Source organism: Pseudonaja textilis, chromosome 1, assembly GCF_049901715.1.
Source record: "Pseudonaja textilis isolate UNSWEBS1 chromosome 1, rPseTex1.2, whole genome shotgun sequence".
Taxonomy (NCBI): Eukaryota; Metazoa; Chordata; class Lepidosauria; order Squamata; family Elapidae; genus Pseudonaja; species Pseudonaja textilis.
Genome location: NC_141990.1, coordinates 306,849,083 through 306,863,977, shown reverse-complemented (window position 1 = coordinate 306,863,977; position 14,895 = coordinate 306,849,083). Strand labels below are relative to the sequence as shown.

The window sequence follows — 14,895 nt, the reverse complement described above, 5'->3', positions numbered from 1 at the left end:
AAAAAGAACTTTGAAGAAACCAGTTTTATCCCACTGATAAAAAAGGAGGTATCATATTCAGCAACAAGGAAGATGCTCTGAATGCACCTTGCTGGGCAGCCTCATGTTCTGCTGTCCGTTTCCTGAGATAACTTTGCATTTCCTCCCATCTTCGTTCGGCTTCCTGTTGTTGTGCCTTCATGTTTAAAGAAAAAGAAAAGAATATACATGACTGCCTGTATTACTACATCACCCACAAATGATAAAAGTCAAATACTTCTTGTTCTTAATAGTTTTGAGTTATGCATTAATGCAAACATATCAAAAAGCAAATTAGTCAAAAATCTGAGTGACATGGAGCAGAATAAATAATTCAAGGCTGATCCTAAAAAAAGGTGGGCTAAAATTGAATAATTATAATGCTTATAATAATAAAGGTGTAAATATATTCCAACCTCAGAATTTTAAGGTTTCTTCAACTCCCAGAATTTCTAGAGAGCATGCTGGCTGGGGAATTCTGGGTATTGAAATCCAGACATCTTAAAATTGCTGAGGTTGAAAAATTGACATATCTCTGTACAACAAACACATTTTAATGTGAACTAGATTAGCATATTTGCAATTCCACACAATTCAGAATCTAAAAAAATGTGGCAGGAGCAAATTAAGAATTGCTTTACAAACCTATAAATCACAGGAACTGATCCATTGTTATCATCACAATAAAATAAGAACAAAGCTATAGAGCCCCTACCACTAAATCAGTTGAAGTAATTTACTGAGATAGCTATTCCATTTTTATAGTGTAACCAGTCAGTCATCCAGAATTCCTTTACCATCAATCTGCATATCTGTATCATATGGACATGAATATGAATTATCTCAGAAGAGGAACTATGCAAGTTCATAAATAATACAAGGTGTTAGGGTCATTTTTATTCATGCTAGCTGCTTCCAGGGAATCTTGTTGCTGTAAGAATGAATGTCTAATTCTATCAGAAATAGTTAGATCATTAAAACACAATCTTTAAATTATGTTGTAGCTGCTCCTTAAAATCAACTTTATTGTGCTATTTTTACATTGTTTTTACACTTGTATTATGAACTGATTTAAGAATCAGTACAGAAAAGATGTAATACAAATTTTTAAATAACATATAAAGTAATACTTCTAAACTGACAAGTACCAATTAGAAAATACAAGTCACTTGCATAATGTGGTCTAATAAAATTACGGTTGGGTGCCAGACCCAATCAAATAAAATTATGAGGCCTTTTTTAAAAGAATGCTACAACACATATTCTAGCAATAAAAGGGGAGTTTATAATTTGTTGGTACTGATTTATACACAGGTCATAATGTTCCATTAAAAGAAGAGTTCACAATTATTGTGTAATCTATTTGAACTAGTAACATATTGCTTGCCTATGCATCTCCTTTGGGGGGGTCAAACTGCCCTTGGCAGAATTTTTGCATGATCATGAAATACAGCATTGCATTGATGAAAAACAGGCAGAAAATGCCGTTTGTAAGCATGGCAAATCAATACTATAATAGAACTGCCACTTTCACCTCTCCTAAAAAGTCATTCCAAGGTTTCTCTAAAATTCTGGACTTTTCAGAGATATAATGGGCATTAGAAAGAGAAAGCAGGAAAAACAACCGTAATCATATTAATTTCACGTTGGATTAAAATCATGCATGTCAACTTGTAAAGGAGGTATTTCAGATGCATCTCCTCTTCCTGAATCCGCTAGTAATCTTGTGATATACAGTTTATTCTTATTATACATATAACAGAATAACAGAGTTGGAAGGGATCCTGGAGGTCTTCTAGTCCAACCCCCTGCTGAAGCAGGAAACCCTACACAATTTCAGACAAATAGCTGTCCAATCTCTTCTTTAAAACCTCCAGTGTTGAAGCACACCCACAACTTCTTGACACAAGTCATTTGATCTGGCATAGGTATGCTTACCGTACCTGTCAGTAACATTATAGAGAAGCCATACCTTCTTTGGATCCCATACAACCAAAAAAAGACAAAATTTCATTAAGATGCTTCAGGAAAGGATACATGATTCCAAAGCACTTTCTCACTTTGGATCCAAATACTGCACACTTCTATTGGCAATCCTTACATGGGAGAGACTGCAAAGTCACATTTCCTCTTGGCAGCTCTGAATCATTTGATTTGCATGTTTGCACGCACAAGATTTGCCACAACTATGAAGACAAGTTGATACTCACCTTTAACTGGTTGATGGCTTGCTCTGCATTTTTCTTTAGGAGCTCCTCTTGCTGCAGTTTGTTACTCTTTTCTGTCAGCTCATTCACCAGTCTAGAGCAATCTTGACGCAATTTGCTGAGCTCAGAAGACTGCCTAGATACAAAAACAAGCAGTTGTTTTCATCAACAGTGACAGTGTGAATGAAGCCCATCTGGACAGAAGATCAAGCTGCAGTCACCATAGTGAAGGTATGGTAATATTTTAAGCACATATGGCAAGCATTAAAAAATATAGTATGGCTATGTTACCGGGATAGGCCAGTTCTTTAACTGATCCAACTATAAGTTCTATCAAAAATGAAATTCAGTTTCCAAGTTAAAGAGCAAAGAATCAAGGGAAGCAATTCTTGATTAAATTTTGCTCCTCTCACATGTAACAGATTCTGAAATGCTAAAGCAACTAATGAAGATTTACCTCTGTCCCCAAATGTCTACTGTAAAGAAAATCTCCAAAGTACCATCCAAAATTCACCAAGACGATGAATATACACTTTGAATAGAGAAGACCCTAAGCAAATAATTTCAATGCAAAACTGCAGGAGAAATCATTCAGGCACAGCAACAACTGTACAGTTAACTATAACTAGGTATAGTGGTTCTACTTAGTCAAATATAAGTACTGCCTTGAAAATCCAATGCTTGAATTTTACAGGGAGACTTGGAAAGCAATTATTAGAATAAAAATAATGAGAAGAGTTGAGCGAAATATAAGATAGGTTATAATTAAGCATTCTCCCTTGTGTTGCTCAGAGGCAGAAATTCTTCTAAACCAAGTTTGACACTAAATGGCAGAACAGACTGGGATAAGTTCCCATGCTATCTCCTACAGCTGAAAAGCTAAAATTAATGACAATTAATACTGAGCTCTTTTTATTATCAGTAAACCTCTCATCAGCAAACTAATCTTCCCTACATTTTGACAGTAATATAAAGAATATTCAAATTGATAACACTGATTTTTAAAAGCAAATAAAAAACAAGTAAAAAAAAACCCTAGAATTTACTTTCTGTAATAGAAATAGAAAAATATCCATTTTACAGGATACAAAATTATATGAATACTAGTTTTTTGTCAGCCTCTGAATCCCACAATGCACTTCAATGGATCTAATAGAACCATACAACTAAGATAAAATAGATAAGAGTCTCCTTCCAGAGCTTGGCTCCAGGTAATTTCTTGGCAACAGTGCACAAGTGGTTTACCTAACCTTCAAAATCACATTATGTTTGTCCACAGTAATACATCATGATTATAATAATAATAAACAGTTTGAAATTCAAGACCACAAGATAAGATGCTTTAACAAAATGACCACAATGGCGTACTTGCTTTCCATTTGGTTTGTGGAAGTACTGACAGCATCTCTCAAAATACCATTCTCCTGCTTCAGACGATTGATCTCTGCTTCCATCTGTTCACGAAGTTGTTGAAACTGTGACCAGGAAAACATCATTGCATTCATTTAAGATAACTGCTTTATAATTTATGATGTTCCATATAAAACACAGGGACATTGTTTATTAATCCAAACTATGGTCTACTTTCGGCTTTATTTCTTCAAGAAATGGAGAAAAAGCTATCACCAGATTGGTTCCCCAAGATTATTTCTCAATAACAAATCTAGGAACTTTGAACCTAATCACTGTTGCTTCACACTGACACCTCCCCAGTTTTAGCTCCTGCAGTGAAATTAAACATTTAAGGTTTCTTTTGTTTTTATTTGTTATATTATTAGTTCATTTAATTAATGATACGATACCAGAAGATCTTATAGAGAATTTGTTGAGGTAATTCCCCATTAGGAGAATGAGCACATACAGGGAGATGTATTTGAGAGAAGTCAACACACAGTACACAGATACACTGTACAGTAAATGTAGGTTTTTACTTCCAGAAAGTTTTAAGCAAAGTCCAAAATAAGCAATCCAAAGTCATTCAATCAGTCAGTTTTCAATCCAGGGATAATCCAAATATCAAATTCCAGTGTCAAAAACAGCTCAGTATCAGACTTACATTAAATCAGTAATATCAGCCAATTAGAAGAAATGGAGCAAGGGCAATACTTTCCAACAGAAGGAAACAGAGATACACTCACACTCTCTTCTGAGACTCAGACTAAGACTAAAACAACCCAGTTTTCTGGCTCCATCTTATGGCCGTTTGAGTAACCACACCCAATTGCAGTTTTTAGCATGCTCTTAAAGAGACAGTATTAAAATGTCTATACTGGTTTATATATTTCTAACCCAAATACCTGTTAGGTGACTTATATTCCTAACAGAATTGTTATTTTTTTCTATTGTAAAATAGCCACTTGGTTGATATTATAATATTCCCTTAAAGTTTGAATTGCCTAGGTTTTAATGCACTTTATTTTTTTGTACATTGTAATTTAATTAGTGTTTTCTTATTAGGTTCCATTGGTTGTTCTTAACTGTAATTTCAACTAGTATTCTGGTTTTGGTATTGTTAATATAAAAGAAGGAAAACTTTAAGAAACATTCTATTTTAAGTCTTCAGACTCTGCAATGAAATTATAACTGAAATATTAGTATAAACTGAAAAAGGTGCGTAATCTCAATCCTAGTCAAACTTGAAATTGTATATGAGGTTTTCCAAACATGAGCACTATCTTGCTTTTCCATGTCCTTTCAGTAGTCCTATCAATACTTTAGAAAGAAAGCTGATACTCAAACATGCAGTGACTTACTAATTATCTAGGGTCTCTATGTAAAATTCATTAGGAAGTATATACATATAAAAGTAATGACTAATGAAATCAAGATATGGGAAAGAAACTGATGCAAGACTCAGTGTCCTTTACAGTTCATTTTCTCTGTTCAACACTGTACAGAAGAACAATTACACAATAATTCCAGTTTGCTTAAAATGTTTATTTAGCCACAGGTCTGCAATATCTTGGCATAGAAGAAAGTCTGTTTGCATAGAGACTGAGCAGATAGTTTAGGGAAATCGTCTAGCTAGCGATGTTACAGGATTTTGTTCAGTCTACATTTTTAGAAGAACAAAACTGATTCACTCTTACTAGAGAAATAAAGAACTACGATTACTTATAATTTGGCATAGGTGCTGACTTTAAAAAAATTGTTAGCTACCCAAAGAAAACACAATACAAATATACAAGAGAAATTAATATCCTATGGGACAAAAACAATTTAAAATTATGTAAAGGCTAATTCTTTAAAAGAAACTAGCTCATTCACATTACATAGGACAGAAAAGAAGTTATCAATAAACGCAGAGAAATGTAATATGCACCCTAAGCATCTAGATACTCAAGTCAAAATGAACATTTTCATTTTCATTAGAGATATTGACTTTACCTTCATTTTCATCTGCTGGGTTTCTTGGTAGCTCACATGGATTTTGTTTTGGAAAACCCCATGCTCTTTTTCCAATGTGTTAACTCGTTCTCTCATTTTTGCCATAACCAAATTGCTTCTTTCTTTCTCTGCCATCAGTTCCTAGGACCAAATCAGAGCATATCTCTTTTCAATAGTCCACCTCATTCTGAGGCCCATGGGCAGTTTACACAAAGCACAGGATTGCAGTTCCCTATCATATTTCTAGGTATGTCTCAAGAATATCTGTGAGGCTCAGAAAGCATTCCTGGAAACAAGGAATATACTTAAGGATTACATTTTGCTCTACAGCATTCAAGCATCACTTTTATTTCCTTTTAGTGAAAAGAATCTTAAAAAATAAAATCAACAGGACATGAGAACTAACAGACACCAGGGGCAGACATAATGCTACCAGTACACAGGTGTCAAACTCACCGCTTCACGTGACGTATCATGAGATTTTTTTCCCCTGTGGGTGTGGCCTGAGCGTGATGCTTCCGGCCCACAGGATTGTGTTTGACACTCCTGCTTTAGTAGGTTCCCAGGTTTTAAAGACGTGAGACTTGGACACAGCTCACATAAGGGAAACAGAAAGTTTTTTTAAAAAAAAGTTGAAAGATTGCTGAGCAGGGTGTAGGGAGGAGCCACTGAATATTGTATAAAAATAACAAGGAGTTGCTGGAAGGAGTAGGAAAAACAGAGACTGTCATGTATGCTTCCCCCAATAAATTTCCCCCATCTTATCTTCACACCTGAAGTGTTTCCTACTGAAAATATGTTTCAAAAAGCCTAATATCAAACCTCCCAGAATAACTGTTTTATCAGTGGTATAAATGACACACTGAGCTGTGCTTTCCATGAATGATGGTTCCACCTTTTACATCTGACTATACCAATAATGGCACATTTATTTATTCTGGGATTCACTGTACCTGGGAAAGCTGTTTGCATTGTTCCTTTGCAACAGCACCTTCTTCTTTTGCTGCCATAAGCAATTTATCTTTTTCTTGCAGCTGATGGAGCACTGCAGCTGGGTCTCCTTTACTTGCCTGCATGAAGAACACAAAATGAACTTAAGAAGGAACTAAGCACCAGATCACGTCACAATAAATCAGTTTAACTCAGTGTGAAGCCACAGCAAATCAGAATCATTTTCTTGCCACCCATTTTCCTCCTCTAGCTTATTTCCTGACATACAGTAAGTTGCTGTTATACTTAAGCCCTCAATTCATTCATATTAATGATTACATGCAGCAGCAGTTTCAGAACCCTTGATCTAAGATAATCGATAACTCATCAATTTGGATAGCTAAAGAATTTCTGAACCAGTTAAAAATTATTGCCAGGCATGTCGTAAATACTATTAAATTCATTAATATGCATGTGAAATATTTTAGAGTTGCAATAAATAAGGAGCAGAATCTAATTCAAGGACAAAAAGAATTGGCCAAATAGGGCCAGAACAGAATATCCTCTGGAAGAGCAAATACTGCTGGGAAATAACTTATCAGAAAACCTCAGTGATTCCCAGTTACCCATACACTTTCTTTAGAAGCAACTACGCATGCTACTGTACAAAATCCAAGATTAGCTTTAGTAATAAAACAATGCATTGTGGCATGTGTTTCTGCTCAAGAACAGAATCTCTAACAACCAAGCCACCAGGAAATGTATCTTATGTGGTGCAGGAACAAAATAGTGACGTTAAGATGCTAAAGGTTTCCTCAAAAAATGTTCTGATCTATTGTCCAAAGATTGAAAATCCAGGTATTTATCTGAACGGTAAGCAAATGCAACAGCAATGTTACCCTTAAAGCACCAGTTACCTTCTGCAGAATGTCCTGCATGGCATTAGATTTCTCCTTCAATAACTCCACCACATTCATGGCCTCCTCTTCTGTGAATATCATGTTCTTCATAACCAAGATAAAATCCTTAAATTTCACATCTACACTTTCTATAATGAAATCAACAAAAGAAGAAAGCAGTATATTTTTACCATAAGAGTAGAAGGGAAATTATTTGATTGCTATTGTATTCAGTGACTATTATTAAGTGTTGTACCTTATGATTCTTGACAAATGTATCTTTTCTTTTATGTATACTGAGAGCATTTGCACCAAGACAAATTCCTTGTATTTCCAATCACATTTGGCCAATAAAGAATTCTATTCTATTCTGTTCTGTTCTGTTCTGTTCTGTTCTACTCTATTCTATTCTGTGATGCATGGAAGACAATTTGTCAGTAGGCTTTTTCATAGGAGCCAGCGAGCTATAATTATAATAAATACCAGTAGTCCTTGCTTACTGACTGCTTATTCAGTGACCACTGGAAATTATGACAGTGTTGAAAAGGAAGATTTTCAATTGGTTCTCAAAGTTTTGGCCCTCATAGCATCCCCCTGATCAGGTGAATGTGATTCAGGTGTATCACAACTGACGTACATTTACAACAAATGCAGCTTCCTATGGTCATGTGATTGCCATTTGTAACCTTCAAAATCTCCCTAAACACAGAGAGTAGCTCTATTGGAAAGTGTACTGGAGTCATTTTGGTTCAATCAGAGGCTTATCCTATCATAAATAATAATGTTGGGTTTTCTTCTCTTAAAGGTAACAGAACAAGAACATGTTCAGATTATTTCCCACCCAAGATAACAAATAAATTTCCCACCAGAAGATAGATTTTTTTTTTCATATGCCAACTTCAAAAGAAAAATAAAGGTTGGTTATTGGCAGGTTACTTCAAGGCTCCTTATCTTTCTTTTATGAAACATAAAATTACTGTTTTGACTACTCTTCAAACACCAAAGACATCGGAAATGCAGTAGTCATTACTTTCATGTTTGTGCTCATATTCATTTCAGAACTCTGCTATCATCCTCTGAAAAACATATTTCAGGAACTTAATGTATTCCTCTACTCGGAAAGTAACATCAGAGTTCAGGCATTTCAGCTTGGTGAGGCCATCAGCAAGTTCTCTGATCATTGTCTTAATATACAGTATACAAATATACAGTACCATTTTACTTAAAATATTCAAGTTAGCCATTTATGGAACAGGTAAACCAGCTACAAGCCCCAATATCAAGCCTTTATCAGAAGGCCAAGCCAACACAATTCTCGAAGTACAGTACAGAAAGAATTTTAAAACTTCTGTATCACCTGAACAGGACCTCTTCCCCCTTTTCTTTCCTCTTGCCTTCTCTTGCCTTATCTCCTTCCAATTTTGTTCCTCTCCATTCCCTTTGATTTCTGATGCAACCTCTCCAGCCCTTCCCTTCCATTAACCATTTGGTTTCAATCCATTTATCATAAATTTTGAATCTGCCCGGAGTCTAAACCTTTCTCAACTAAAAAAAAAAACCAAACCCTTAAGTTCTTAAGAATATTGTAGCAATGACTTTGTTTCCGTGCGTCATAACAGAACCAACCAAGTTTTCCTGGCCATGCCTTCTCTTTTGCACCAATACCTTTATCAGTTTCATTCTTCAGTTTCTTCACATTGGTTTTCTGCAGTCCTTCAAGACCATCATGCCTCACCAAATCAGCTGCTTCTCTCTTTTCTTCTGTCACGCTTGAGTCTGCATTATCCATCAGAGGAATATAGGTTGTTGCACGAATCAAAGGTTCATCCACTAAAGTCATAACTGGAAATTTAGGAAACACACTCACAATAATACAGAGTAACATGCATTTAAAAAGTAGCTTCATTTGGTTTCTTCCAACTCAAGCTACTCAAGTGCACTGGCACTTTGGTTATTTCTTGAACAGATACATAGTGCCTTTTATAAATTTTTAATAGTTTTTGTTCACTTTTGATGGTTTGGGGTTGTAAGTTATTTTTGGTATGTTATTTTAAAAATTGCAACAAAATGTATATTAAAATGCATATAAATTAGCAGTTAGAAACTATGTTTCTACTTTTCAGCCAATATAGTATTTGAATATATTCAAATAAAATATAACCTCTGGCATGAACCGACTGCACAATTTTAAGCAAGCATTTTCCACGTCTTAGTATTCCATATCTATAATATAGGAATAATACCATCTATTTACAAAGAGTTTTTATAAGAATTATAAAACTATGCATATTAAATACTTTGAACACATGGAAAGTGCTACAGAAATGCTTTTATATTAGGATTGTTAAACTCATCATTCCTGAGTCTCTCTAATAACTTACACCCTTATTAAGACTTAGATTACATATCAGTATTGGTAATCTATTGTAAGCGTTAAGGGTAGCACTATGCACAAGTCAAAAAGACTGATGATAATTTTCAGGATTCTCCGTTTAAACCAAACCTAGATGTTATAAAGAACAAATTCACACTTAAGAATCTTATGCTACAGTTTGCAGGATGCTGAGAGTAAAATCCTAAAAACCTACACTAAGTTATTTGTTAAGTTGGTAGGCAGTACTGTGCATTTAATGCATTATACATGGTACTAAAATTCAGAAGAATTGTTTTTAATCAATGAAGAGTCTCTGATGCTGTTTGAGCTTGGTTGTTTTCTTGCAGACGTGTCATTACTCAAACTAGGTAACATTATCAATGCTAGTAAGGAGAGGGGTTTGCTCTTTTTAACTAAATATCAAATGCATCTTTAAAAATGGTTCAAGCTTGCCATGCTGAAAACAAAAATTACAGGCTAACTTGAAAACTTTCACTACTCAAAATGCCATCTTGCTTAATTAAACATACCAAAGAGAAGCCTCTCTTTAATATAGCAAGATTGCAGATGGTTTTAATTTTTTGTGAAGGATGAGGAAGAACCTAGGCCCTTAATGACATTGTATATATTTTAGTGGCATAGAATTTTTTGTCTTCCAGCTTCTATAAAAAAAGTTCAACTAAAGTCTTTAATTGTGAAAGATGGGTGGGGAAGTAAGAAGAGTTGCTCAATCAGAACAAACCTTTTCTTGTTCAACATGCAATTTTGCAGATGGGAACACAAAGTGTATATATGGGAAGTCAGGACCCAAATGTAATACAGGTAGTCCTTAACTTATGGCCACAATTGAGTCCAAAATTTTTGCTGCTGAGCAAGACAGTTGTTGAGTTTTGCCCCATTTTACGACCTTTGTTGCCACAATTGTTAAATGAATCACTGCAGGTGTTAAATTAGTAACACAGTTGTTAAATAAATCTGGCTTCCCTGTTGACTTTGCTTGTCAGATCACAAAAGGTGATCACATGACCCCAGGACACTGTAACCGTCATAAATATGAGTCAGTTGACAAGTGTCTGAATTTTGATCATGTGACCATGAGGGGCGGTGCTATAACAGTCATCAGTGTAAAAAATGATCATCTTTTTTTCACTGTCGTTGAAACTTTGAATGGTCACTAAGCAAACTGTTTTAATCTGAGGACTACCTGTATCATGCCCATATTTGTATTCTACAACACTGTCTCTAATATTTTAAGTCTATAGTACTTAATAGGATGCTTCCTTTTCCTTTGGACTACAACTGTCAAAAGCTTTACTATTGGCTATATTGGCTAGTGCAGATACAAATAGAAATCTAAAAAATCCAGAACGTATCTGCTTTACCTCTATTTTAGATAAGAGACCAGGTTATCTATGGTAGCCACTGTTTACTTTATTCTCCCTCAACCTGTTTATCTCTTTCAAACTGTGCAAATTGGTAGCGATCACTTGTGGCAGTGAATTATACAATATAACTATGTGAAACAAGTTGTTCTCTTGCCTGTCCTAAATCTGCCAGCACTCAAGCTCTGTTTAAGTGTTGACACCGTAAAAATAGCACTGAGGTATAGTGATACATTTTCATATTTTTAACGTAATATTAATCCTCAACATGAAATTCTCCTTTTTCACAGCAACTGTATTTTTGTTACTCTCTAATAAGCAAATGTGTTCAACTGCCACACTCGATGTATGACACATTAATTTTCAGTTATTCTGAAACTATCAACTGTTCAATCTCAAGCCCTCCTGGTTATGTTAACTAAAGAGTTGAAGAGCATCTGGAAGTTCCAGTTGGTGCAAAATGCAGCGGCCTGCATGGTTTTGTGCAGACCCCGGTGTGCACATGTATAGCCTCTCCTTTGGGAGCTGCATTGGTTGCCGATTTGCTTCCGGGTGCAATTCAAGGTGCTGGTTGTCACCTTTAAAGCCCTTCATGGCTTGGGATCAAGTTATCTGAGGGACCACCTCTTGCCCCATCAGAGTGGGGAGGCAGGGAATGTTGCGGGTCCCATCCCCGAGGGAGATGCACCTAGTGGGTCCTAGAAGAAGGGCCTTCTCTGTGGTGGTTCCCTCCCTCTGGAACATCATCCCCCCAGAGATTAGAACGGCCCCCACTCTAAAACTCTTCTGGGAGGCGCCGAAGACCTGATTCTGCCCGCGGGCCTGGGGGACCCAGAGCGGGATGGAGCCCATTAAATGGCTCGCATGATCTGCTGTCACTGGGGCAGGAAGTGGGAGTGGGGGAGTGATTTCTTATATTGCACTATATTAATTTATTTGATTCTTTTTGTTAGTTTTTATTGTTTTAAATGTGGTTTTATATTCTGTAAACCGCCTTGAGTCACCATGGGCAAATAGGCAGCAATATAAATTCAATGAATAAATAGATAAAAAATCATTTGCAGTATATCTTATGCTACCCAGTATACACCTGTATATGAGTACACATGGACATGAAAAGGGCGTTGGTACTTACCTGATACACCCATTCTCTGTGAGCTGTGAAGAGCATCCAGAAGTAGGAGGTGCTTCAGTCTCTTCTGGAAAGGCTGGGCTTAAAACTCCGGGACGCTCCTCCTCCTCCACGGGACACCTCCCCAGCGTCCCCCAGTTTTGCGAGGACTGAGTGCCAAAGTCCGGAACTCATCACCTAATCTAGATCCCTGACCAGAACGGAACCCCACCAGATGGAAAGAAATGGGTGGGGCTGGATGCTCTTCACAGCTCACAGAGAACGGGTGTATCAGGTCAGTACTAACGCCCTTTCTCCCATGAACTGTTCAGAGCATCCAGAAGTGGGACATACCAAAGCTTGGCCTGTCCTTAGGGAGGGATTCAGTCTGGATCGAAATCCACTCCTAAACCCTGTGGACCCTCTGCAAGACTCTTCTGCCAAAGAAGCGTCCGCTGAGGCATAGACATCAATTTTATAATTTCTGACAAAGGGCTATGGTGAAGCCCAAGTTGCCGCTCTGCAAATTTCATCTATGGAAGCCCGTATGGCCCATGCTGCTGATGTTGCCGCACTCCTTGTTGAGTGGGCTGTAATGCCCTTAGGAACTGAGATCGACTGGCATTTGTAACTTTTAGCTATGGTGGCTCTCAACCATCTACCAATGGTCGTCGACAACACCTTGTGTCCTAAAGTGGATGGGTTGAAGGATAGGAATAGAGCCTCAGATTTTCAAAATGCCACCGTGCGGTCTAGATAGATGCTTAACACCCTTCGAACGTCAAGTTGATGCCATTGATGCTCCAGTCTATGAGATGGTTTCGGACAAAAATTTGGAAGCACCAACTCCTGCGCTCCGTGGAAGACTGAATTTACTTTAGGGGTGAACGATGGATCCAATCTGAGAACCACTCTATCCGCATGAAACACGCACAGGTCCTTTCTCATCGACATTGCTGCCAATTCGGAAATCCTCCTTGCTGATGTGATCGCAATTAAGAAGACCACCTTATATGTCAGGAATTTGAAACTAGAGGTTCTTAAAGGCTCGAATGGGCCAGTTGTAAGTGCGGTTAAGACCTTGTTGAGCTCCCAAGTGGGATAACGGTGAATTACAGGAGGTCGTAAGTTTGCAGCACCCTTAAGAAAGCTGCAGACATGTGGATGGTGTGCTATGGAATGAAGGTCACCCCAGGATACCACTGAGGCTAAGGCCGCCACCTGTCTGCGTAAAGTATTTGGAGATAGGCCCTTGGTCAACCCCTCCTGTAAAAAGTCCAATAATTGACCTATTGATGGGGCGGTTGGGTCGATCTTAGACCCCTGGCACCAGCGACAAAAAGCGAACCACGTGGCCTCGTATATATGATTTGTTGAGGACCGTCTGGATGCTTGTATGGTGGCAATGGCATCCTCTGAAATCTGTTGGGTCCTTAAATGGCTCCGCTCAACCTCCATACGGCTAGGCTGAGCCATTGTGGGTCTGGGTGAAGTACCGGCCCTTGCGAGAGGGAAACCCTCGACGGTGGAATTTTCCAAGGTTGTTCTCTCGACAGGTCCTGTAAGTCCACAAACCACGTTCGCCTGGGCCAGTAAGGGGCGATTAATATAAATTCCGCTCGTTCCTCCAATAACTTCTGGATCAACCTGGGTAGTACAGGAAGTGAAGGAAACGCATATAGAAGTCCGGGAGGCCACTGACATTGCAGGGCATTGACGGCCTCCGCCCCCTGAGTCGGGTACCTTGAAATATACTGGGGCAATTGGGCGTTGAGGGGAGAGGCAAATAGATCGATCACTGGTTGCCCAAACCTCCGCACTGCTTCCTGGAAGAAAGACAGGTGTAGGCGCCACTCTGTCTGATCCTCGGATTCGTCCTGAGACCCTGTTGACAATGGATGAGGGCTTGATGTGCCTAGTTTAGCGGTGTTCTTTGCTTTGAACAGTAAAGATTTAAAGAGGTGTGGATGAAAAAGGCCAGAAAAGGTAGGTTGGTCCGGAATGAAGTCTTCGTCATCCGACATTCTTCGTTCTAGTAGGTCAGCCTCTGACAACCCCAAGTCCACCTGATGGATCGACCCCACCTCCATGGGAACATCCTGGTCATCTAATTCCACCTCCTCCTGAAGACCCTGGACTGGTATGTCAGGAATATTGGGGAATACCTGAGTTTGATGATGTCCCATATGCGCAAAGGATTGAGCAGACAGGGATCCCGCTTCCGAAGTAGCCAAAAAGTGTCTGGTCCGGATGGATTGCTGAACTCCAGCCGCAATGCCCTTTTGTATGGCCATCTCCATCCATTGCCTCATTTCGATGGGAATAGTCTCAGGTAATCCCTCCTCCTGTCTTAAACCGACAGCCATAGGAGTGAAGGTTGCCTCTGGGATTTGCCGGGCAGTGCTCATTGGAGAAGATATGCCTATGGGAGGCTGTCCAGAAATAGCCTGTCTGGGCTGGGTGGATAAGTCCAAGGGCCCCAACAATGTACTGATCCAATTGTTGTGTCATAGCCATCTTATCTGCCTCCCTGGCCCGTTTCTGCAACTGCCTTTCCAAGGCTTGGTGCCGTCTATGGGCATCCTTA

The 14,895-nt window shown here is 38.3% G+C and overlaps 1 protein-coding gene across 50 annotated transcripts in view; it reads right to left on the bottom strand.

Moving 5' to 3' along the window:
- The window catches only part of KTN1 (kinectin 1), a 101,440-nt gene that overhangs the window by 57,639 nt on the left and 28,906 nt on the right, over nucleotides 1-14,895 (bottom strand). For 31 of the 50 annotated variants that reach the window (XM_026698680.2, XM_026698678.2, XM_087922376.1 and 28 more), the window contains exons 4-10: nucleotides 9,107-9,283; nucleotides 7,460-7,590; nucleotides 6,566-6,682; nucleotides 5,613-5,753; nucleotides 3,594-3,700; nucleotides 2,229-2,361; nucleotides 88-175 (exon numbers count right to left, since the gene is read on the bottom strand). In XM_026698680.2, coding sequence (XP_026554465.1) covers nucleotides 88-175; nucleotides 2,229-2,361; nucleotides 3,594-3,700; nucleotides 5,613-5,753; nucleotides 6,566-6,682; nucleotides 7,460-7,590; nucleotides 9,107-9,283 — 894 coding nt within the window. The remainder of the gene's footprint in view (nucleotides 1-87; nucleotides 176-2,228; nucleotides 2,362-3,593; nucleotides 3,701-5,612; nucleotides 5,754-6,565; nucleotides 6,683-7,459; nucleotides 7,591-9,106; nucleotides 9,284-14,895) is intronic. The other 19 variants (XM_087922366.1, XM_026698681.2, XM_087922384.1 and 16 more) reach the window with 1 other exon arrangement.